The sequence below is a fragment of the Drosophila persimilis genome, unplaced genomic scaffold (genome assembly GCF_003286085.1).
Source record: "Drosophila persimilis strain 14011-0111.01,24,50 unplaced genomic scaffold, DperRS2 tig00000124-arrow-pilon, whole genome shotgun sequence".
NCBI lineage: Eukaryota > Metazoa > Arthropoda > Insecta > Diptera > Drosophilidae > Drosophila > Drosophila persimilis.
In genome coordinates, this window is record NW_020825294.1 from 7,642,371 (window position 1) to 7,666,805 (window position 24,435).

General features: G+C 40.6%; 5 protein-coding genes, 3 non-coding genes and 1 pseudogene across 11 annotated transcripts in view; 3 read left to right on the plus strand and 6 right to left on the minus strand.

The window, feature by feature from the left end:
- Window positions 1–6,550, plus strand: part of LOC6596333 — a 29,737-nt gene extending 23,187 nt beyond the window's left edge. For both annotated transcript variants that reach the window (XM_002021435.2, XM_026987601.1), the window contains exon 12: window positions 6,255–6,550. In XM_002021435.2, coding sequence (XP_002021471.2) covers window positions 6,255–6,325 — 71 coding nt within the window. In that variant the 3' untranslated portion in view covers window positions 6,326–6,550. The remainder of the gene's footprint in view (window positions 1–6,254) is intronic.
- A 1,081-nt stretch (window positions 6,551–7,631) lies between these two features.
- On the minus strand, window positions 7,632–8,071 carry LOC6596300. Its single transcript, XM_002021437.1, has 2 exons — window positions 7,828–8,071; window positions 7,632–7,753 (listed from the first exon to the last, which is right to left on the minus strand). The coding sequence occupies exons 1-2, from the start codon at window positions 8,069–8,071 to the stop codon at window positions 7,632–7,634; spliced, it is 366 nt and encodes a 121-aa protein (XP_002021473.1).
- Window positions 8,072–8,245: 174 nt separating this feature from the next.
- LOC6596301 lies at window positions 8,246–8,753 on the plus strand. The gene is made up of 2 exons (XM_002021438.1): window positions 8,246–8,585; window positions 8,644–8,753. Exons 1-2 carry the CDS (start codon window positions 8,246–8,248, stop codon window positions 8,751–8,753), a joined length of 450 nt encoding a protein of 149 aa, XP_002021474.1.
- Window positions 8,754–8,842: 89 nt separating this feature from the next.
- Trnas-aga lies at window positions 8,843–8,924 on the minus strand. The gene has a single exon. It is a non-coding gene; the product is annotated as a tRNA-Ser (tRNA).
- Window positions 8,925–9,514: 590 nt separating this feature from the next.
- LOC6596303 (abhydrolase domain-containing protein 2) lies at window positions 9,515–16,160 on the minus strand. Of its 2 annotated transcripts, XM_002021439.2 has the most exons (5): window positions 15,837–16,158; window positions 11,613–11,782; window positions 11,198–11,552; window positions 10,784–11,133; window positions 9,515–10,333 (listed from the first exon to the last, which is right to left on the minus strand). In XM_002021439.2, exons 1-5 carry the CDS (start codon window positions 15,989–15,991, stop codon window positions 10,158–10,160), a joined length of 1,206 nt encoding a protein of 401 aa, XP_002021475.1. In that variant the 5' UTR covers window positions 15,992–16,158; the 3' UTR covers window positions 9,515–10,157. The 2 variants fall into 2 exon arrangements, with proteins under 2 accessions (XP_002021475.1, XP_026843502.1); XM_026987701.1 differs by having other exon boundaries at window positions 11,198–11,782; window positions 15,837–16,160.
- Window positions 10,430–10,511, minus strand: Trnas-aga. The gene has a single exon. It is a non-coding gene; the product is annotated as a tRNA-Ser (tRNA).
- On the plus strand, window positions 11,872–11,942 carry Trnag-gcc. The gene has a single exon. It is a non-coding gene; the product is annotated as a tRNA-Gly (tRNA).
- Window positions 16,161–16,890: 730 nt separating the features above from the next.
- LOC113565436 lies at window positions 16,891–20,744 on the minus strand (annotated as a pseudogene).
- Window positions 20,745–21,645: 901 nt separating this feature from the next.
- On the minus strand, window positions 21,646–24,387 carry LOC6603925 (probable tyrosyl-DNA phosphodiesterase). 2 transcript variants are annotated; one of them, XM_026987490.1, is made up of 6 exons: window positions 24,367–24,387; window positions 23,718–23,803; window positions 23,123–23,657; window positions 22,677–23,066; window positions 22,020–22,617; window positions 21,646–21,958 (listed from the first exon to the last, which is right to left on the minus strand). In XM_026987490.1, the coding sequence occupies exons 2-6, from the start codon at window positions 23,791–23,793 to the stop codon at window positions 21,827–21,829; spliced, it is 1,731 nt and encodes a 576-aa protein (XP_026843291.1). In that variant the 5' UTR covers window positions 23,794–23,803; window positions 24,367–24,387; the 3' UTR covers window positions 21,646–21,826. The 2 variants fall into 2 exon arrangements, with proteins under 2 accessions (XP_026843291.1, XP_026843290.1); XM_026987489.1 differs by lacking the exon at window positions 24,367–24,387 and adding an exon at window positions 24,005–24,051.
- Window positions 24,388–24,435: the final 48 nt, after the last annotated feature.

The window sequence follows — 24,435 nt, forward strand, 5'->3', positions numbered from 1 at the left end:
TAAGAAGATGAACCCACCCGTATAATCAATTTCATGTTCGAGATTGTGTGACATGCTTACAATAGAGCAGAAATAAAATAAAATATAAACAAGAATATTAAGAACTAAAAATCTATTTAAACCTGTGGTGTGTCCCCAATTGCTTTTGTTTACGGCTTTAGGATTGTGCCAAGTTTTAGTGGAAAGTTACTCTTGTTATTGTGATAATATTTGTTTTTGATGTCGCATCGTTGACAAACTTGTTTTTCTCACGGTCTGCCACACAAAAAGCCGAATGAATTTCCCACTTCTTTTCCAGGATCCATTATTTTGTGTAGCTGTTTAGCTAAGTCAGAGCATCTTCTAAATCAGTTTCCTCAGCATATAAGCAAAGAAAGAAACTGTCCAGCAGCTCAGAAAAGTTTAGCTAAACTTCAAGCCAACGTCAGCAACGGAAATGCAAACGAAGTCCCTGCGAAAAATACGAATAAAAGTTAATTTCCAAGTTTTGATGCACTTTCGTAAACTGCATATCTAAATAAATGTTGGATATCTCGTCTTTTTTAGCAGTCGATGTATCCTAAGTCCTTCACGCTCACACAAATTCCAAGACATTGAATGTTGGCTTAAGCCAAATGCATTTTCAGTTAAGCCAACATATTGACCAATAGAAATGGGGTTTTTAGAAGGAAGTTTTGGGTTGATCCTTTGGAAGCTGTAACTTCACGATGTGTTTTTTATTGGAGCTACATTATCATTGGTATATTTTGACATTCTCATAGGGAATCTCACCTAAATATTGTAGGTTTCTGGTATCATGGTAAGGTAGGGTTTTATGGTATCCCTAAATCATCCTTAGATTTTTTTTCGCTTGCTTATATTTCCCCGATGTAAGGAACCTATTGAAAATGTTTAACTTTCGCAAAGTCTCCCATTTCCCTGATAAAAGAATTGCATTTATTTGCACGATGACGTCGGATTTTCGACATTACTCTTGGCTGAATCGAGACCCTGGAGTAACCCGCTGCTTTTCAACTAGTAGCGTTATTTATCAAGTGGTACTTTAACCACCATACCACTTGGACATAATAATGTTTATAAGCAGCCAGCGGAAACGGAAACGAAGTGTAGAAAAGCGCCACCTGCTGGCAACAGACAGAGAATCCTTGCAGCTGTCATTGGGGACGTGGCAGGAAAAGGAAACCGACTGAGGGCTCTTTGGTTGAGAATTATAAAGAGATGTATACTCGTAGATGAATATCCTGGCTCCAATCAACTTGCTTGACTTCATCATGTTGGCTTTATAATCGGTCGCTGTACTTTGTTTTTCCAGTCTTTCATCCTTTGTCTATTATCCCTTGGCCCCGGATGGACCACTTGTACAGCATTTTCAGTTGATTTAAGCCTTTCGTGTTTCCATTTTCCCTCCGACAACCAAACAAGTTTCTCTCATTTTGTACTCGCTTAATCTTTGTGGACGCATTCTTGAAATATTTACCTGACATAACAAAAGAGAAAAGCATTAACATGACCCGAGTGGAGCTCTCTGGCAAATGATGTACACTCTTCGTTTTTTGTAACCCGCTCACTTGTGCCATGGCAGGAATTTTTTAATAACAGCCCCTTAATACAGAGGTAATTGTCTGCTAGCCTCTTTTGTCGGGTCTCGTTTACCCTGGTGGTTTACCCTGTTAAGACCCTTAGAGAAAAGTATGTCGGATTAAGGAAAAACAAAATGTTGGCGGGATGCGTACTCCGTAAGTAGTTGGAATCCTCATTAACTCTTAGGAATGTGTGTGTTTTTTTTAAATCAAGGAATGAGGTAGTTCGCTTTTATTGTTAACTGAAGAATGACTGGGAGCGTCGCTCAGCAGAATATATTTTACTGTAATATAATCTCTACTGAATCTGTGTAATTAAGCGTCAAAAGAGTCACACAAATACGTACCAAAATACATCAAACATGAGTGTGCTTTCAACACTGACAAGAAACAGAATTAGGATTATATATATATTATATATGCTTTTCCCAGCTTGAAATATCTAAACATCTTAACACCAGCTAAAGCCAAAGGAAAACTATGAAAACAATTTAGCAACGACTAAACGCACGACAAAAACGCTTTCAAATTCCCCTCAAAGGATCATAAAAAGCATTTATTTGTATTTCCTTTTCGCTTTGCATATTTCTTGCTCAATTTTATTCTCTTTGTTTTCACTTTATATAATTTATTTTGCTTTGAAAATCTAGCCATACACTAGACGTACTCGTGCACCCTTGGCTATGAAGATATGATCATTGTTATGTCAGGGACACATTCCAGGCCCACTCGCTTTATGCTGGTGCAAGATATGACTGACAAAGTAGAAAAATAAAGAAAATAAAAAAGGACAAGTGATGCATCCGAAAAAAGGATGCGAATGCGAAATTGAGGCCCGTCTCTATGGGAACAGCCTCGTCCTCTGGTGTCTGCCAGGTCCCTCCTTCCTTGCCTCTTCAAGGGGCGGCATGTCAGCACAGCTATGCCTATTGGGTGGAGCACGTCTGCTTCGGCATGACACAAAAACTCGAAAGGCATTTCACGAAATTCCAAAGCGAACAGCATGCAGAAATTGCATTTAGATGTGCGAAGAAAATTGCTTAAAATAATATTTGCCTCTGAGGGAATTCCGAAATGAAAATGTTTATCCGTAAAATGCATTTTCAAGCTTTACGTAAAATAATAATCATATCCAGTTTCAAATGTCAGGACCACAAAACGAAGCCATATATACATTTAAATCTACAATTAAATGTTAATGGCTTAAATACAGGAATCAGCCTCTCTGGATGGAAAGGCCAACAAGTCCCAGGAATTTCCCACAAGCATCTACAACACTAGCACAAGCCTCGAAGAGATCCTTGGCAGGGGGAATTTAAATGCAACTAATTTACAGCCGTTTGTGTGGGTCTGCTCGTTGCATCTGTGTGTTATTTCAATTTTGCTCATTAGGCCTAAGATGTGGTAATCAGGACAGCACCCAATGAGTGGAAATTAAACCAAATGCGTATGAACTATGTATTCATTTAGGTGAATCATTCGGCCTGGCCACACAGCTGGCACAATTATCCTCAGTTCAATGGCAATGCAAAATCATTGACTAATTCTCAACATTATCACTATCATAATTGTTGGGAGACTCCTTTGGCTAGCTCGTGGTCTTTTGTGTCCGTTGTTAAATTGCAAAATTAAATTATAAATTGTGTAACCATGGGAAATTCGTTCAGTATTTCTATTAGTGATAATTGGCATACATTTGCACATTTGTGAAATTTCATTCCACTCAAATATTATACCTGCAAATTAATTATGAATTAAATTATCAATGAATCTTGAATCGGAGAGAAGGAATTTCCAAAGCAAACTTTGGGATCGGCGAATAATATAAATTAATATAATATAATTACGAGTATACTTCGATTTCAAATCTGGAGTAATTTTTCGTGAGACAATCTTTTTCTGTTCTAGGATAAATATCATTAATTTTTCATAGTAACCTTAAAGGACACAACAAGCCATCAGCGAACGTATCATCGCATTGTCAGTCTGTGTGTTGAATAAAAATTGGATTTCCAAAAACAATGCCTTCCATTTTCAGTATTTCTATTGTTCTAACGCCTTTGAAACAGTTTCTATTGATCAGTTGAAACTGTGCGGATTTATATTGTTTTAGTCACTGTCGTCGGCAAGGCTCTGGCAGGCCGGCCGACAGTTCAGACATTCCAGATACATACATATAGATAAGCGGAAACTGCAGTTAGGAACTGTCCTCGGCGTGCCTCAACACTCGTACCATCTACCCTCCTAAGCCGACTGACAGCAGCACGTTATTGGTATTCAGCTGCGGGCAGATTTCATTTTATTTTCTTCCCTCAGAGAAGGAGACTGTGTCCCGGGTGTGGGTGTAGAAAAATGACCATAGACTGTCCTTGTTATCTATCACCTGTCTGGTCTGTCATTCTTCTCGGACACACCACTCCCACTCCCCCGTTCCACTCCTTTCTGTTTTTGAGTCAAAACAATTTTACAGTAGTTACGGCTGTCGGCTGTCGGCTGTTGTTTGTTCTCGGTGCTCGGGAGGATGCTGTGAGCGCCGGAGGCAAGTAATAGATGTCTCTCTGAGCCAGGAAATAAAATGTATTGTATCTCGTGCCCTGAGAAAAAACGATTTTTCTGAAAACTAGCTGGAGGATTCATAGTTTTGGCCTGATGTTTGATAAGGAATGATTTTGTACCCTATAAGGAACATGAAAGGTGATGCGATAAGAATGGATTTATCATCAAATATTTTACAAATATATTAGAATATTCAATGATTATAGGTTTTCGAAAAAATATAATTAAATATAGCCCCTTTCACCCTACGAACCCTTGCCATAGGAGAAATGGCGATCTGCTAGGGTATCAAACACGCAATCCTTCTTTGGTCTTGATTCCCTCTCGTGTCAATTCCCACTGCAATCAAACAATCAAAACCCAAGGTTCAATTTCTCCAGCATACATACGTACTACACATATGAACTGCAATCAGCCTGAGGTTTAATATCTCATATTTTTAGGCTCCCAGGCTTTTAGCCGCTCGTTGGACACTACCAGTTATGGTGTGGTATGGTAGCCCACCATGCTTGCAGGCCGTAAAAACAAGTTCCAAAACTAAACCGAGCCGCCTCACAAATCTTTAAGCCCCCAGAAAAGGGGAAAATATTTACACGCCACACACGACTCCATTAAAACAAAACAAGGGAAAAAAGGGCTAAGGGAAAAAAGTTGATGCCAAGCAGAGCCATGGCTTTTGCTGTTCCATAGCCAGAGGCAACATTTCTTTCATTGTAAGGGGTGCTGAGTGGGTAGATATTCATGTGGCAGGGGCAGGGGCTTTGCTGTTAGCAGAACTTGGAGAGAATTTTCAGACGATGTTCCAGGCGGATGCTTTTTAGTTTTTTTTTCCCAAGCATACGGAGAGTATGTGAACACAAATCCTATAAACACACTGGGAGGCAGGGATAGAGGACACAGGACAGAGGATGGCCTGCAGAGGCATGCCACATTTTGTGGCAAGTCAAGCGCACATCTGTTGACCGAAAGCGCTGACCAAACGAGACTGCTTCCCCAAACATTGTAAAATTTTAATGGGCTCATGGTGTGAATTGGACACCGCACCATTCCCAACTCCTGTCCGTCCCACTCAACCTCCTTTTCTCACACTTTCACACAGATTTTCATACAATATTTTTTCGTACAACTTTATTAAGTTTCCTTCTATTAAAACGGCAGAGAGTAGTGCCCTGAAAAAACACACCCCCACTTGTCAGCACTTGACCGCTGGCTAACCCATTCCCCACAAGATTTCCCGTTCAAGTTGTTCTACTTAAACGGTTTTCGGGATTATGACGATGTATGGGGAGGGGCCTGACTTTCAAGAGGTGCAAACAAATCTCGGTTGAAAGTTCCACTCCATACATTTATCCCTCTCTGTGCCCGAGAATATGCAAATCAAATTCCTTAAAGCGAAAAATCCCCTTGAATAAATTAAAATGATAATTGAAGTTCCGGCTGGTGGGCGAGCCGAATCGTTTCGCACAATTGTGAACATCTAATTTAAATATTGCTACTTTCTGGCTTCATAAATTTTAACTGTGTTGGCCCAAAAGTCTCTAAGCAAATGACGGGCCCTCAAGGCTCCATCGCACACCATCGAACACGTGCCGGACTGGAAGCATAGCCGACAAAAAACATGGAAAAGGAATGCTATTTGTAGATAGTCGTAGTCTTAAACACTCTTCGATTTTTCAAATATTTTTCTGTGCAAAGAATAAGCGATCAACAGTTTTTAGTTCTATGTTTAGCCTTGAAGGTATAGCCGTTTAGCCATTTTTAGAGAGTCTGTTCAACAATTCCATTTATGATAGTGTCGAAGGAAGTGCCATTCTTCCCCTAAATCACGATACCTCTTTTGAGGGTATACAAATATCAAACATTTCGGCACGCATCACTGAGATTTTTTCGGACAATTTGGATTATGTGTGTACTGTGTGTGGGTATTCCTATGTCCGCTAGAGTGTCCATTTCAATCAAGTGGACACAGAAACTTAAATAACACTTTTGTTATTTTGTTGATTTTTCGTTGGCCCACAATCATAAGCAGTAACGAAACTTGTGCCATTGCTGATACTATTTTGAGACAAATAATATTGATAATTTCCACTAACGACTGTATGTTTTGTCTTGTTGCAGAACTAATGATGGCCTCATTCGACTGCGAGGAACCCAATAATGCTGAAAAGCTAATGTATGATCTAAACTAGTCCTAAGCCTAATGATAGTTGTAGTTTCAACTAAGCTGTATAAACCAATAACAAAACATTTAATGTTAACTAAATCGACTAGTGTACATTCATTTGTACATACATACGTGTTAGGCAAAGCACTCACAGACATTAATCAGTAGTCCATAAGTAGCTAACATCTAAAATATTAGTTGTAAGAACTATTGAAACTAAACATACTTATGTGTGTGCATGAACCTTGAATATACGCAAACTAAATAAATAAATAATACATTTGGAATACAAGACTAACACTTATCTAGTCTAGTCAAGGAATTGCAAAGGAGTCTACTTGAAGGATCTAACGGACGGTAAAGTATGAAAACATCTAGAACATTCGTTATTATGTCGAAATTGCCTAGACGGAGTCTGGAATATATTGGTAAATTGCATATAAGAGTATAATCGAAGAAACTGGCTACCAGTCCCAGTACGTTTATAGCGTTTATTTGCATTTATTTATCGATCAATGCACAAGTTGTCAAAAAAACATCTGTTAATTGTTGATTAAATTTTTCAAGGTCAAGGGCACAAGCGCACATCTGTACAAATAAAGTTGTAGTCCAGTCCATGCCATCAACCGAGAAGGAATGGTTATCTTTAGGATAGGCAGGTCTTGGAATCCTTACAGATCAATCCAAGGTTAAACGCACCATTGAGCAAACAAACCTAGCAGCAACATCTGTACAAAAAAGTTGTAGTCCAGTCCATGCCAATATTACACTTGATCAAACCTCAACAGAGAAGGAATGGTTATCTTCAGGATACGCAGCTCTTGGAATCCGTACAGATCAATCCTTGCTCTAGTAGCTTTATGATCTCCAATCTCAATGGACTTTCTTTTCTGGACTACAAATATCTAGTTCAGGCCCCAACACCCAGTGCTGGAACACCATGTTATTCAAACAATTCAATTAATATTCATGAATTGCAGGAAGTACGAGTACTTATGTTTTCGAATATGAAATCACTCATCTAAGTATAACTATTCTTTGAATAGAAGTTCGGTTCTCAAAATATTCGGTTTCTCAAACTTTAATAAGTAGTAATAAGTAGTAGAGCTAGACTCCAGTATATTCTTTGAAATGAAGGGAATAGAATAACGCTCTACAGAAAAATATCTCAACATTTTGGGGAGCAACAGTGCCCCAGTGCACAGTAATCCTACAGGCCTATACAAAATATCAATAAATGATCGAAGTGCAATAATAATAATAATAATTTGTAACATTTGACATGCCCCATTCAACGTCATCAAATACTTTAAATACTTTAAACAATTTATTTAGAAACAGACATCTTTGCAATTCAATTGGCAGAACTTGTCACAACAATTGGAGTTCTTATTTGTCAGGATATTAATGTCCAGGCACTGCTTATGGCTGCGATTGGGTAGTCCAAAAACAGCTGAAATAGAAATTAATGATTATATAAATATACATATATATATTATCAAAGATGCATTTTAAGGATGAACTTACGTAGCTTGTTCTTTTGATTGCGAACCGCGTTGATACTTTGGATCTCCGCCGGACAAGTGAGACACCAATTGCAGGGCTTGTCCCACTCGGAGCAGGTGAAGTCGCAGACGCATTGATAGCGCAGCGTTCCGCTACACAGGGAATTCGTATTTGTGACCTCCGGGCAGAGGCTGTTTGTGCAGGCGAATGCCACCTCGGTGGCAATGTGCAGGAGCAGCAGACCCAACAGAACCTTCACAGCCATTCCGATCACGTCTTAGGTTGATTGGATGAGTACAAGCCGCTTTTATAGCGGTTCGTGCCATTTCTCGGTCTATTTTTGACCGACAACATTTGTGCAAACACCAGAGAAACCAGTGATTGGGAGGGTATAAAAGCGAGCGATATACCACGATCGACTGACTGTTCTTTATCCAACATGGAGGCCACACGCATTTGTATGCTGCTCCAAATTTTGGCGACTCTTCTTTTGGTCGAGGTCTCGGGCTGCTCGCAGGCCTGCCAAGCCTTTGTCGGCCTAAATGGCTGCTCCGACAATGGCAGGGTGGAACCGAAACTTCCGCCCCGTGATAATACCTGTTGCGGCCCCCACTGCGTTTATACGGCACCCAATGCTGGGACTGTTTGCTCCAATACCGCGACGGACCGCTGTCTCCTTGACACCAGTTGTTCGAACGGACAGCGCTTCAACATGGAGTGCATCAGCGAATGTACCCTCCAAACGAGAAACCAGGGAAGAATCGCAAACGGTTTGGCACGTAAGTCCATCTAGACATTATATGTACATTTTTAACTATATACGATTTATCCTGGCAGCTTTGCTTAGTTTTAACTTCGAAAAGGACTATTGCGAAGGACTCAACACCAAGTGTGGCCAAAACTGTTGCTGCCGAGAAACCTGTCCGACACAGTTTTGTAAATTTTGATATCTTAATAAATTTTAATTAAATCAAATCTTCAGTATATTTTTAATGAAATATTAAAAAAAAAAAGGAATGAAAAACATCCGACGAAACGCAGCCGGTAGGATTCGAACCTACGCTCCCAGAGGGAATCTGATTTCTAGTCAGACGCCTTAACCGCTCGGCCACGGCTGCTTGTTGATGGGGTGGCGCAAAATGCCTATTTTCCGCATAAAAAAGAAACCCACAATAAAATTACTAAATAACATAGATATGTTAACATAACATTATGTTAATACTGTAGAAATAGTTTAGGAAAAAAATAATCGTATCCTGTAGATATTTAAAGTTATCTAATCTGTATGAGACGCAGAAAAATAGATGCACTAATAGGTAGCTAATTTGTGAGTGAAGCTAGAACTAATGAAGTGATCGCAAAAAGTTTGCTGATATTAAAATATATGCATATGTGGTAAAAATGGCATAAATAGCGATGCACATATGTGCATATATATACACATATAGTTTAAATGTTCCATTGAAATATTCCACTCGTTTAAAAGCTTTACTGTTTAGTCAACTGTTATTTATTCATAAATTTACATACCCATTTATAAATACACATTTACAAATACATTTATAAATACACTCATATACTTACATATGTATTTTTCATTGCTCACACACTTTTTGCAAACACTGTAACACAAACAAATCTTGTCTGCGACTAACAACTGGTAAAGATCAGAAAAAGTACACAAAATCGTAGCCATCGTTGGGCGAACTTTCTTTTTGGTTTCTTTCTTTGACTCGAAATGCATCGTAGTACAAAATGATATAAAATTATTCAAAAATCATATACACTTATATAAAACGAAGTCTACAATAAGGCATTTGGTTGTTCTATTTTATATGGTGCGAGTGTTTGTGCGTTTTCGACTGGGGACTTATAATTTATAATTACTGGCATCAAATATATGAATATCGTGTGTGTCTGGTATGTGGTATGTGTATGTGTCTTGTGTACAGTCGCCATATAAAAAATATTTTACACCCTGCGGGATTAGAAATTAGAATGCTAATAAATAGGAATTTCGCTTATAAGTACATGGGTACATACGTATTACATCAATAAACTAACTAAAATATAAGTTGGGGTGACACATTATATGCTTGGCTTTTCGAAATTTCATAAAACGTTAATGTTGACCCATAAACTGTTCAAAACATTCTGGTAATAAATTATTCTCATTTTTAAATGCACTTTACAAAAGTATACATCAATTTTGGTTTTCCTGTTTCCATTGGTGATAATTTAAGTTGCTTCACATCAATTATTATATGTAAGTTCTATTTGTTTCCGTTCGGTTTCTCCCTTTGATTAAGATTCATTTAGATAGCGGCATCCGATTTTCACGCAAAAACTTTTTATAGTTTTGTGTTGCCCTTGCCCAGATCAGCGTGCATCATCACCAGCGATCCCACCATGGCCACCAGTGTGCGATCCAGCCAGGTGACGGGATTCGGGTAAAGGAAACCGCCCTCGTAGAAGCCCAGATGTCCGCCATGGGCCACCTCTACGTAGGCTGTATTCTGTCGTGTGACTGTAATAATTAAAAAAAAAAACAACAAAAATTAGTATTATAAACATAGAAACATTAAAACGAAAAAAAGTCGGGCCCTAAAAAATGTTCCCAATACGCAGCCGGTAGGATTCGAACCTACGCTCCCAGAGGGAATCTGATTTCTAGTCAGACGCCTTAACCGCTCGGCCACGGCTGCTTGTTGATGGGGTGGCGCAGAATGCCAACTTATGGCAGATAGAGCACACACACAACCTTGTTTTAGCTATCTTTAGCTATCATATGTTACACAACACTGAATTGACAGTTATATTTAAAGTTGGGCGCCAAAGAGTTGTAGGCCCACTTTTTCGTTGTATCTGATAAGCCGATTAAGATGTTAGATATATATGTTCTAATGGATAACGAACTACGAATCAAAAAGATTCCATACAATGTTCTTCATATTCATACACTATTTCTGGTACTCACTTGCATACTCCTTGATGGGCAGCAACAACTCCTCTGGTATCAATGGATCATCCCTAGCATTTATAAATATCATCGGCTTCTCTATTGTATCAAAGTAGAACAGCGAGGAGCTCCATTTGTACAGTTCCTGGATGGAGCCAAAATTATAGACCTTCCTTGTGTAGGCCTCATCCAGTTCTGGCAAAGTTGCCGCTGCAATTATTTCGCGCTCGTTCAGATTATGACGTGTCTTGACCTCATCGGAGAGCAGGATGTGGCGATGTCGCAGGATAATACTCTTCACATTCTCCGTCATAATGTATAGGTAGAAGCGTCGGAAGTTTTGCCAATTCAGCAACCATTTGGTTCCCCTAAAAAAGGGAATTAAAGATTAGATTCGTTTAGTTCTATAATCGTAATTTCACCCCCACTCACTCTACAGCATTGTAGCCCTGGCATATGGATATGCCACCGATGACGCTGAGTGGCTTGAGCTTCTGCATCTCGCCCATGTATTTGGTGACCAGATTTCCGCCCAAACTAAATCCGACCGCTACAATTCGACTCTGACAATATTTCTGATGCAAATTTTCCACCATGGCGGCGAAATCCTCGGTGTGGCCATAAGTAAAGATGCGTGTCGATGTAACCTGGACACTGCGCAGAGCTCCAATGTGATTCAGTACCGCACAGCGATAGCCATTGCATTGAGCCAAGTGAACAAAGGTTCGTATGTAAACCGATTCCGAGCTGTTAGCTATGCCGGGACAAATGGCCACGGTTATATCGTCTAGAAAGGGTAACCAGAGTTTAAGATATGAAAAGAAAATTGATTGATGGTTATGCTTACCCTCTTGCTCGTGGAGGGGCTGGTAAAGGTCGTAGGTTAATGTGGAGCCATCACGCAGGGAGAGATAGACCCGCTCTCCCAAGGGCCACGGGCAACGTACTCGTCCAACAATGCTGTGCAAAACCGTTTGCACATGACCACTAAAGCCCCAGAGTCGCGGAGGTACATAGCTGGAAAAATCGGAAAAAAATACATACATTTTCTATCTGCTTCGTTGGCCATTTTTCTAAGTTCACATTTGGCCTTCAAACCTACACAAGCATCGGTGGTTCAGTGGTAGAATGCTCGCCTGCCACGCGGGCGGCCCGGGTTCGATTCCCGGCCGATGCATCATGCTTTTTTGGATTTTTTGCTGTTTTTGGTTTCATTTTTTGGACCTTGACTTTGTGCAATGAATGAATGCAATTTATTTCCAGGCTATTTGCCAAATTTGATTATTTATAATCATCTTTTGATTTGTGGCCAGAATCTAGAATCATGGGGGATTTATATACTAAAGCTAAAGAGACAAAAATAAAGCTACAAAAGATAGAATTCTAAAGCCCAAACCGCATTAGAATCAATTGAACCTAATTGAGCGACAGAGAGAGATAGAGGCGAGAGAAAGAGACGACCTGAAATCAGGGCCATTGTTGTCAGGCGTGCAAAAACGTGCAACAATTTGTGTTTCCATTGTGTGTGCCATCTATTTCAAGTAACGCTTACCATTCAATTATTATCAATCAAAATGAAATTTTAGAGAGAGCGGTAGGGTCGGCGGATGGGGGCGTAGCTACTCTGGGAACATGCACAAATGTGCTCGACTCGCAATACATTTTTAATCATTTTCTATCCTGCATTTTCCCCAACTCTAATCAATTTTCATCAAATATTCATCATTTAATTAAAAGCACATTTACATACGTTAGCACATACATACATTATTTACGGTGTCGTAAAGTATCGTAATGTTCTGGTAAAATGTCTTTGCTAGAAACAGCTGCAATTATTTCCAGAGCTGGCAAGTTTAATGTCATCACTTCGCGACGACAGTAAAAAATAAAAGCATATGTACATGCCAAAAGAAATAAACAACTAGAACAGAAAAGATAAGGTAGTTTTAGGGGACCGACACCTTAGACACCCTTGGCCTGGTTTATGATTGATTTGATTTTGATTCATTTTTCCAACATTTTTACATTTACCTTTGGCAGAAAAAATAAACGTTTAGACCATGTCTCAGTCAGATAAAAATTCTCTGCCTAGCCAAAACACTGGCAAAACCCAGAATTCCCTCTATACAAGGGTATAAAAGCGCATATGACTCATCATGTCGCACCCCTTTCAGTATTATTCAGCAATTGTTGTTGTTATTTTTGCAACCCACTGTGCCAAGGCAGCAGTTAATCAGGAGAGAGAGGGAAAGAGTGTCCGAGTGGCAGAGACACCCGAGCTTTGTACCTGAAATCATCTTCCAACCCGTTTATTCTTTTGAAAATAGAACGTGAGAATTATAATGGTGTAGAGAAAGAGAGAGGGCAGGGAGACCGGTGACCAACCCATCAGTATTCTGCTTACGTAATCTTTGTTGTTAAACAAAAGTCTGGGCAATGCGCCAAAGCGGGAAAAACAGGTAGCACCCGGCATCCCGCCGGCATTTGAAAAACAATCTACATTGTACGTTCTATATATAAATGTTCAAGGGGAACTGAGAAAATTCATAGTGCATAGCCGGCATTTTTGTTATCAGAAATAAATCATACCAAAATGATTTTGTTCGTATTTCGACTATGGGCTATCGGCTCTATCCCTTAATAAAAATAAAAAAAAAACTTGGGAACAAATTAACAAGAAAGCAATTTAATGGCAGTTCAACAGGTGCGAACAGGTCCAGACCTCACTCATAAAGAAACGATAATTTTGTTTCCATTTCTGTTAACTTCTCATTCATATTCATATATACATATGTACATACAAATATGTATGTGCCATCTTTACAAATCTTTGAAGGGTGATACTAATATGCCTTGCGCGATATTTAAAACTTAAAATATTATTTTTAACAATTTTCTGTATGCGCAAAGGTTCATATGTACTCAAATTCTATACAAAAGTGGAACGAAGAGTACTCGGAAATTCCCAAATGAAATAAAAACAAACTACACACATGTACACTCAAATTTTAGAAAAGCCATTCTACCACTCATAATCCTCAAAGTTTCAGGTGTTCATAAGGACAGACAAGGATATTAAGCTAATGATTTTTTCCGTATATTTGATAGATACGAGCGCACATTTGTACATTTCCAGTTACTCTATTCCATGGGTATTTTCCTGATGGAAAACTCCCACGCGATACCCCGCCCCACGTTGGTTGATTGATGCGGGTCATAGCGCTACGCGGAATACTCCTCGTATCGTACCGTATGCGGTTGCTAGGCGTTAGTCGTCGCTATTTTCTTAGCCCACTGCGTAATTATGGATGTGGACTTTGGTAGAGAGCTCAAGCTTATCGCGATTTCTGGCAGACACAGAGCAAATAAAAGCAAAAAATTGTCCGAAAAAGATTAAACAAAATTCCATTTACTTTTTCCGATTGGACAGCGACAGGGAAAAAGAAATGCCAAAAACATTTACGGATTTACCAGAGATAAAACACGGCGTGAAATTTTCAGGCGTACGCCCAAAACAACCAACGGAAAATGTTAGTCTTTAAGATACCGTTTGCAAGAAAAATTACCTTAAAATAATATTTTATAAAAATGTTTAATATTGATAACCTATTGGCACATTTCTATGTACACTATTCTTAGTACATATGTACTTATACATACAGATGTACATACATACATATGTATGTAAGACTGAATCTTGACTCTTCTGAGTCAGGGGTTATTATTCAAGCGATAACGTAAACCTCAAGAAGTCTATAATTATCCGGCCGTACCATATAAGCGCACATGCCTACAATGACATTTCTCGCACACAGTTGTGGTTACAATATTGAATACTGAAATCTGATAGTGAAAATATCTGTCAATAAAAGCAAATGCAGACAATCAATAAAACCGCAAAAGCAGTTGATTACATGACAGATATGTACATATATACTATCGACTATCGCCAAAAACTTATCAGTAGAGATACTGAAAAGATTCATTAAATATTTAAGCGGCAAGGAACGTCAACATGTTAAATTGAGTAATTACTTTTAATGATTCATTTACAATGTGAAAATGTTTGCCTGGGAAAGTGATGTGTTTTGTGCATTGAATAATACAGTGATGGCTTAACTTAAAAAATTGGCAATTTTCAATGAATTGTGAAATAAGAAAAAAAAAATGTTGAATATATAATTTGATACATCTCCATAAACCAAGCACTTTTAGTTTCTGGTTGAAATTGGCTTGGGCTTTTATTGCTCTTAGTTGACTCAAAGCAATTCGGCAGACTTAATGAATAAAAGTAAAATAAAACACCGAAGAAATTTCCATTTTTTCCATTTCCAAGCGCACTTAGAAAGTATTTTACAACATTCTATAACTAGGGTTGAGGCCAAGGGAGACCACTGTACAGGTTTTTAGCATTCCCATATTTTAAAAAATTGTCTTTCGCTTAACCAAATGATGAATGTAGTAATTTGTAATAATTGCAGATAGTTTATTAACAATTCGCTGAAGTGCTGGCCGCACGACAGTCGAGAGATAATTATGCTTTCCAGTTTTCCAACATTTTGGCCTGGCTGTAAGACCGATGAGGGGGTGGCACAGTTAACAGCTGAGCGGAGCGGCGGTGGCGTGAGTCAGTGGATATTTATGTTGGTACCCTTTCGGAGGATGTGACGATTTTCGAAAGATTTGGCAAAAGATTGGTGAGCAGCAGGATTGAAGCACTATCACATATGTTAAGAAAAAACGTTCGTACGAAAAGTCTTTTCAAGAATAACTTCTTTCTGTTTGCTTCTGATTAAATCTCAACCACATTCATGTTACCAATAAAGAACAGACTATATCATACGGCTATCATAAGAAAAATGCATCTGCAAGGGTACCAAATGCTTCGGTCCCATAAGATAGCTTTCATTTGATGTTATGTTTTGATTCCGCACTCAAGAAGTGTGTATGTACATACATAAGTGGGGAGGAAATGAGGCCTGCGTGGGCCTGTTTGACGCCCAAAGGGGGTGTATGAATATGGCGCGCTGGTATACGGTGTGCTGCTGGAAGTATCTCGACTTGTACTTACGGCTCTTTTAATACAGGCGCTATTTTGTAGAGGCAATCGAGGAACTGCTCGTCCAGGCACCAGACACTCGGCTTTAGGGGCTGGCTGTGCACGTTCAGGATGCGAAACAGTATGCACACGACAACGGCGACCAACGTCAGAAAGGCGGGGGACATCGTTGGTACGGAGAAGAGTTCACTTTTCCCGGAACCTGGCGGCGGCACGCCTGCCTTATCATCCAATCTCCAATTATCCGTTTGGCCTTCGTTTATGCCTCCTTGTATGTGTGTTCGTTTTTATATTGTCTAAAACTTTGTTGTATTAATTTTTATTCGGCGTTGAAAGTCAACACTTAGCTGTAAACTGAATTTGATTTGAATTGTAGGGGCCCAAAATTATAATATTTTTGTTTCTTGTGTGCAGTGTGACCGATGACTTATAGATAAAAAATAACGTCAGACCATCAGAAATATACCAAAATATACCATCTCATTTAAAAAATATATCGTAAATATACTGACGAATTGGACTGTTTATTTAAACTAAATGAATTGCTTGGATGCTTTTGTCTAATGCACCAGCGTAGAAACGGTGTAGAAATGCCATTTAGAGCCATAACCCGAATTCCGCGTTCCTGGAACATACAAGAAAATAATTTGAAGAGTATAAAATTAGCAAGGTGTGTGAGCTAGACATGGTTTTTAAACTGGCAGTGTAACCGCTTCTCTCGCTAGTGTATTTCATATAAGAGAGATAGTAGTTATCGGCAGAACTTATCGGCGCTTTATTTTGAAAATAAAATTAGGTGAGCGTGGTTCAAAAATCATTTTTCCTGCATAAAATCTAAAATAATCTTAAAGGTCTAAAAATATATACATTATATAGGAATGCGAAGTTTCTTCCTCCTCCTATTGAGCCGCCGGATCTTCTATTCACTCTCTTTGTGGAGTTCTCCATGATCCTTAAATTCCATAACTTATCTTGAAGTAAAAATTCTCCCCCTTTTTGGACCATCTATCTCTCTTATTTCTTGAAAATATCATTTTAGTTCAAAGGGCATAGTTTAATAAAGAATAATAATATATGCTATGTTTTCGGTATATATATATATCATGAAAAAAAAGTCTTATCCTATGTATAAGCTATGTCTTAAGCTCACGCTGGTACAAAATATAGAAACGGAAATTCTGTTATTGGGAATCCAATGAACCAATACTTTTAATTGCAGAAATTCAAACAGAAGTTCCGGCTATAAACCTTATCCTTGTAGGTAATCCATCAAAAATGGTTTATCATCGGGCAAGTAAGGCGTGAGAGGTACATCATAAGGCAATGGAAAGGCTGGCACCCCCTCACGATTATTTCCCAAAGGAAAAGTATCCTCGCCAGTCTGAAAAATACAATCAATTAATGAAGAGCCTGCCATTTTACAGGGCTAAGCACGGACTGACCACAAATCTTGGGAGGAAAAGAACACCCGCCTCATAATTGGCAATTCGCAGGCAAGGCTGTAGATTCGTATTCTTGTTAAAGGAGCCCCAGGCCGCCTTAGAGAGATTCGCCGAGGTCAACACGAACCAATAGATCGACTGATCGGTTAAATTATAGCGCGAATAAGTCTTGATGTGTGGCATGGCCCGCGAGCGATGACGATCTGAGGACTTCCACTGCTGTAAATGGGCTTTGAGCCACGGCTGCTTGTCGTTGGTGTTTTTTCCATACGGCAGGCAACCGCCTCCGATCATTCCATCGTGACTGCCGGAAACGTTGTTGAAGCTCGGGTAAATCATCTTGAAGGGTGGCATCTGGCGGAGCTTTCCACCAGGAGAGGAATCCTTGCGCAGACTGTTGACAAAGTCCTGCTGTATCCAGGCCTGCACATTTGCGCCCAGGCTGCCAATGCTAGAGCTCTGGCAAACGACTGGAATGCGATCATCTATGGGTGTCGCGTGCTTGGCCAGCAGCGAGCCCAGACGGGCATGGCCCCAGGGATGACCACGGACCGAACCCTCGCGATGGCCGCCAGGTACGGAGCCCACAAAAAAGACACTGAAGAAAGAGGAAATTTGAAAGTTAATTTAGATCCTTTTTCAAATACGATCGCTCTTTCGAATCCGCGCTATCCATGGCTGCAGTTGGCTGATCTTGTACTCTACCAGATACAGCATGAGATCCTGCCTGAAACCAGTCAGACTTTCTCCTGCTGCCGTATCTGCATCCTCGGACAATGCTGGAAGAAGCGGACTTATCCACCACCTGGGGCTTGAATTTTCCAATACCTAAAAGCTCCGGCGATTCGTCTCCATACAGAACCAACAGGGGTTTGTCCCTAAAGTATAAACCAATGATTATTTAATGGATTAAATGGTTTCAAGTAGATCTTACAGTATTCCTGCAAAGTAATAGTGTCCGAGGAGCCAGCCAATGTCCACCATAAAATTGATTTGGACGCTGCTCTCGATCTCGCCCAGGCTTTCGTCGAGTATCTCCTGGAGGGTCACGCTCAGCGGCTCCTGGTGCGTGGGCTTCGAGTCCGTGATGGCCGTGAGGAACATATTGTAGGGAGCGGCACGCTCCAGCTTCTTTGCCATTCCTCCCTTCTCCACGACGACGGGAATGTAATCCCGGATGTTGCGCTCTGCCAGTTTCTGTTTTTTGGCCAAATTCGAGGTGTCCCTAGCAGCAGCTGAAGAGGTACTTGCATGACTGTTAAAGGAGCTAGATGACGCAGTGTCACTGGTAGATGGAGCATTTCTATGTGCTTGAGGCACTGCAGCAGAGGATTCCTTGGCTTTGCCAGTCGCCGGCTTGGGTAGGACCTTCTCCAGGAGTTTTAACTGTGTGTGAATCAGTTCTGAAGAGTACTTGTCGGGTATATCATAGTCCCCGCCTCCATTTCCCTTTTCATAAATGGCATCCACTGCAGAAAAAACGAGCCGGAACGTTGTGAGTTGCTGCGGACACCGCAACTCTAGAGTTATACCCGATACTAAGTCAGTATGGCTCTCCTCCGGCAGACGCCGCTAATATTTAACGACACGACAAAGAGTACGTGCGAGAGAGACAGAAAATCAGTCTGAGCGTGACGTCGGGCGCTGCGTAGCCACTGCAAATTGATTTGTTCCTTTTGGCTATAAAAATGATCTGATCTGATCCAGATTCAGCAATCTAATAGATATGGTCATTATCTATGATTCTGCGTTTTTAGTTTTCTCAAATCTGCAATATTGTGGATGCAACAGATTTTCGTCCTTTGTGGGAGCGGATGGGGGTGGGGCGAAATTCTGAGATATACGTTTTATAGTGACATCTTAAAGGAGTGTGTGTACCAAATTTGGTTACTCTAGCCTTAATAGTCTCTGAGATTTGTGGTTGCCTCAGATTTTCGTCCTTTGCGGGGGCGGAAGGGGGTGTGGCGAAATTTGGACATGAAACGGTCAAGGTTCGATATCACAGGAGTGTGGATACCAAATTTGGTTGCTCTGGCTTTTATAGGTTCTGAGATCCTTGAACTCATATTTTGCAATTGGCAAAACCGACCATGAAACCTGTGTGTTAGAGTGAGACAGAGCGAGAAAGAGTGAAATTGTTTTCGTGATTCTGGCTGTAATAATTATACGATCTGGTTCAGATTTTGCACTCTGGAAGATATAGTCATCTTCTACGATTCTGCGTTTTTAGTTTTCTCGTATCGTCGAAATTGTGGATGCCACAGATTTTCGCCCTTTGTGGGGGCGGAAGTGGGCGGGGCAAAGTTTTGAAATATTTTTGGAGCAGTGACATATCACAGAAGTCTGGATCCAAAACATCGTTGCTCTAGCTCTTATAGTCTTTGAGCATTAGGCGCTGAAGGGGACGGACAGACGGACAGACGGACGGACGGACAGACAGACAGGGCTCAATCGACTCGGCTATTGATGCTGATCAAGAATATATATTCTTTATAGGGTCGGAAACGATTCCTTCTGGACGTTACACACATCCACTTTTACCACAAATCTAATATACCCCAATACTCATTTTGAGTATCGGGTATAAAAAAACATTTATAGGAATTCGAAGTCGCCAGAAATTGGGATATTCTTACAATGCGACCACTGTGCAGGTTTTTAGCATTCCCATATTTTAAAAAATTGTCTTTCGCTTAACCAAATGATGAATGTAGTAATTTGTAATAATTGCAGATAGTTTATTAACAATTCGCTGAAGTGCTGGCCGCACGACAGTCGAGAGATAATTATGCTTTCCAGTTTTCCAACATTTTGGCCTGGCTGTAAGACCGATGAGGGGGTGGCACAGTTAACAGCTGAGCGGAGCGGCGGTGGCGTGAGTCAGTGGATATTTATGTTGGTACCCTTTCGGAGGATGTGACGATTTTCGAAAGATTTGGCAAAAGATTGGTGAGCAGCAGGATTGAAGCACTATCACATATGTTAAGAAAAAACGTTCGTACGAAAAGTCTTTTCAAGAATAACTTCTTTCTGTTTGCTTCTGATTAAATCTCAACCACATTCATGTTACCAATAAAGAACAGACTATATCATACGGCTATCATAAGAAAAATGCATCTGCAAGGGTACCAAATGCTTCGGTCCCATAAGATAGCTTTCATTTGATGTTATGTTTTGATTCCGCACTCAAGAAGTGTGTATGTACATACATAAGTGGGGAGGAAATGAGGCCTGCGTGGGCCTGTTTGACGCCCAAAGGGGGTGTATGAATATGGCGCGCTGGTATACGGTGTGCTGCTGGAAGTATCTCGACTTGTACTTACGGCTCTTTTAATACAGGCGCTATTTTGTAGAGGCAATCGAGGAACTGCTCGTCCAGGCACCAGACACTCGGCTTTAGGGGCTGGCTGTGCACGTTCAGGATGCGAAACAGTATGCACACGACAACGGCGACCAACGTCAGAAAGGCGGGGGACATCGTTGGTACGGAGAAGAGTTCACTTTTCCCGGAACCTGGCGGCGGCACGCCTGCCTTATCATCCAATCTCCAATTATCCGTTTGGCCTTCGTTTATGCCTCCTTGTATGTGTGTTCGTTTTTATATTGTCTAAAACTTTGTTGTATTAATTTTTATTCGGCGTTGAAAGTCAACACTTAGCTGTAAACTGAATTTGATTTGAATTGTAGGGGCCCAAAATTATAATATTTTTGTTTCTTGTGTGCAGTGTGACCGATGACTTATAGATAAAAAATAACGTCAGACCATCAGAAATATACCAAAATATACCATCTCATTTAAAAAATATATCGTAAATATACTGACGAATTGGACTGTTTATTTAAACTAAATGAATTGCTTGGATGCTTTTGTCTAATGCACCAGCGTAGAAACGGTGTAGAAATGCCATTTAGAGCCATAACCCGAATTCCGCGTTCCTGGAACATACAAGAAAATAATTTGAAGAGTATAAAATTAGCAAGGTGTGTGAGCTAGACATGGTTTTTAAACTGGCAGTGTAACCGCTTCTCTCGCTAGTGTATTTCATATAAGAGAGATAGTAGTTATCGGCAGAACTTATCGGCGCTTTATTTTGAAAATAAAATTAGGTGAGCGTGGTTCAAAAATCATTTTTCCTGCATAAAATCTAAAATAATCTTAAAGGTCTAAAAATATATACATTATATAGGAATGCGAAGTTTCTTCCTCCTCCTATTGAGCCGCCGGATCTTCTATTCACTCTCTTTGTGGAGTTCTCCATGATCCTTAAATTCCATAACTTATCTTGAAGTAAAAATTCTCCCCCTTTTTGGACCATCTATCTCTCTTATTTCTTGAAAATATCATTTTAGTTCAAAGGGCATAGTTTAATAAAGAATAATAATATATGCTATGTTTTCGGTATATATATATATCATGAAAAAAAAGTCTTATCCTATGTATAAGCTATGTCTTAAGCTCACGCTGGTACAAAATATAGAAACGGAAATTCTGTTATTGGGAATCCAATGAACCAATACTTTTAATTGCAGAAATTCAAACAGAAGTTCCGGCTATAAACCTTATCCTTGTAGGTAATCCATCAAAAATGGTTTATCATCGGGCAAGTAAGGCGTGAGAGGTACATCATAAGGCAATGGAAAGGCTGGCACCCCCTCACGATTATTTCCCAAAGGAAAAGTATCCTCGCCAGTCTGAAAAATACAATCAATTAATGAAGAGCCTGCCATTTTACAGGGCTAAGCACGGACTGACCACAAATCTTGGGAGGAAAAGAACACCCGCCTCATAATTGGCAATTCGCAGGCAAGGCTGTAGATTCGTATTCTTGTTAAAGGAGCCCCAGGCCGCCTTAGAGAGATTCGCCGAGGTCAACACGAACCAATAGATCGACTGATCGGTTAAATTATAGCGCGAATAAGTCTTGATGTGTGGCATGGCCCGCGAGCGATGACGATCTGAGGACTTCCACTGCTGTAAATGGGCTTTGAGCCACGGCTGCTTGTCGTTGGTGTTTTTTCCATACGGCAGGCAACCGCCTCCGATCATTCCATCGTGACTGCCGGAAACGTTGTTGAAGCTCGGGTAAATCATCTTGAAGGGTGGCATCTGGCGGAGCTTTCCACCAGGAGAGGAATCCTTGCGCAGACTGTTGACAAAGTCCTGCTGTATCCAGGCCTGCACATTTGCGCCCAGGCTGCCAATGCTAGAGCTCTGGCAAACGACTGGAATGCGATCATCTATGGGTGTCGCGTGCTTGGCCAGCAGCGAGCCCAGACGGGCATGGCCCCAGGGATGACCACGGACCGAACCCTCGCGATGGCCGCCAGGTACGGAGCCCACAAAAAAGACACTGAAGAAAGAGGAAATTTGAAAGTTAATTTAGATCCTTTTTCAAATACGATCCCTCACTTGATGGCACTGAAATCGCTCTTTCGAATCCGCGCTATCCATGGCTGCAGTTGGCTGATCTTGTACTCTACCAGATACAGCATGAGATCCTGCCTGAAACCAGTCAGACTTTCTCCTGCTGCCGTATCTGCATCCTCGGACAATGCTGGAAGAAGCGGACTTATCCAGAGGCCCTGGGTGCGATTATGCCAATCGTCCTCGTAGAGATTTGCCGTGGAGATGACCACCCGCATCGAGCCATCAGCATAACCTAGCAGCATCATCTTGGTATGGGATGTGGCAAAGGGTGTGGGCATTTTCACACCTATGGCCGTCACCTGGGGCTTGAATTTTCCAATACCTAAAAGCTCCGGCGATTCGTCTCCATACAGAACCAACAGGGGTTTGTCCCTAAAGTATAAACCAATGATTATTTAATGGATTAAATGGTTTCAAGTAGATCTTACAGTATTCCTGCAAAGTAATAGTGTCCGAGGAGCCAGCCAATGTCCACCATAAAATTGATTTGGACGCTGCTCTCGATCTCGCCCAGGCTTTCGTCGAGTATCTCCTGGAGGGTCACGCTCAGCGGCTCCTGGTGCGTGGGCTTCGAGTCCGTGATGGCCGTGAGGAACATATTGTAGGGAGCGGCACGCTCCAGCTTCTTTGCCATTCCTCCCTTCTCCACGACGACGGGAATGTAATCCCGGATGTTGCGCTCTGCCAGTTTCTGTTTTTTGGCCAAATTCGAGGTGTCCCTAGCAGCAGCTGAAGAGGTACTTGCATGACTGTTAAAGGAGCTAGATGAGGCAGTATCACTGGTAGATGGAGCATTTCTATGTGCTTGAGGCACTGCAGCAGAGGATTCCTTGGCTTTGCCAGTCGCCGGCTTGGGTAGGACCTTCTCCAGGAGTTTTAACTGTGTGTGAATCAGTTCTGAAGAGTACTTGTCGGGTATATCATAGTCCCCGCCTCCATTTCCCTTTTCATAAATGGCATCCACTGCAGAAAAAAAAAACATTTATAGGAATTCGAAGTCGCCAGAAATTGGGATATTCTTACAATGCGCATGGGAGAACTCGCCGAAGTGTATGGGATTCTTTCTGTAGCACTTCTCGCCATATGGACATTCCTTCATGTTGCCTAGTCTGATTTTAAAAAATGGACAAATCGAATGAAAATGGATGGAAAAAACCAATTAAACGAAGCACCAATTTCCAAATTCTTAAGAAAACAAGCGCGCTCAGCTGTCGATACAAAGAAACCATACAGTATACTGTATGGTTAGTGGTCTTATACTTTGACCTTTTTTGTTAAAATCTTATTTTGCAATAGAAGAGAGTCCTTACAAATTTCGTAGAAATTTGATCTATCAATCGAATAAAATTCCGTGTTCAGGGCTGAGGTTCTTAGCTAACTGGTAATTTACAAACGAATATCAAAATCGAGGAATATGATTTCAGAGCACGATTAACCCATTGTAGACCAGTGGGTATTAAAAAAAACTCCACGAAAATGAAAAGGTATATATCCTCGTGGTCAATGAATCAGGTGAGAGGCATCTTCGTTGTTTTAAGTAAAGAGGAAGGATTGGATGGATATACAAGAATTTAAAAACAGTATTATTTTCCACGGCTCGGCGCAAGTAGTTGCCCAGTATAAATAGAGGGAGGTTAAGTGGGTTAAATTCGTTTTTCTTCGGTATACTTACGGTATATTTCGAACATGAGACGGTATATTTCTGAGGGTCAGACGGTATATTTTATAGATAAATCCGCGG

Bases quoted from the DNA above. Each gene is read 5' to 3' on its own strand.
- LOC6596300 (XM_002021437.1), bottom strand. From the start codon at position 8,071: ATGGCTGTGAAGGTTCTGTTGGGTCTGCTGCTCCTGCACATTGCCACC. The intron at 7,754-7,827 runs GTAAGTTCATCC...TTTCTATTTCAG, and splicing joins CAATCAAAAGAACAAGCTAC to CTGTTTTTGGACTACCCAAT.
- LOC6596303 (XM_026987701.1), bottom strand. From the start codon at position 15,991: ATGTCCCCCGCCTTTCTGACGTTGGTCGCCGTTGTCGTGTGCATACTG. The intron at 11,783-15,836 runs GTAAGTACAAGT...CGATTTTTCCAG, and splicing joins GCGCCTGTATTAAAAGAGCC to CTATGTACCTCCGCGACTCT. The intron at 11,134-11,197 runs GTGAGTGGGGGT...TCCCTTTTTTAG, and splicing joins CAGGGCTACAATGCTGTAGA to GGGAACCAAATGGTTGCTGA.
- LOC6596301 (XM_002021438.1), top strand. From the start codon at position 8,246: ATGGAGGCCACACGCATTTGTATGCTGCTCCAAATTTTGGCGACTCTT. The intron at 8,586-8,643 runs GTAAGTCCATCT...TTATCCTGGCAG, and splicing joins AATCGCAAACGGTTTGGCAC to CTTTGCTTAGTTTTAACTTC.
- LOC6603925 (XM_026987490.1), bottom strand. From the start codon at position 23,793: ATGAAGGAATGTCCATATGGCGAGAAGTGCTACAGAAAGAATCCCATA. The intron at 22,618-22,676 runs GTGAGGGATCGT...CTCTTTCTTCAG, and splicing joins AGCGATTTCAGTGCCATCAA to TGTCTTTTTTGTGGGCTCCG. The intron at 21,959-22,019 runs GTCAGTCCGTGC...TGTATTTTTCAG, and splicing joins TTTTCCTCCCAAGATTTGTG to ACTGGCGAGGATACTTTTCC.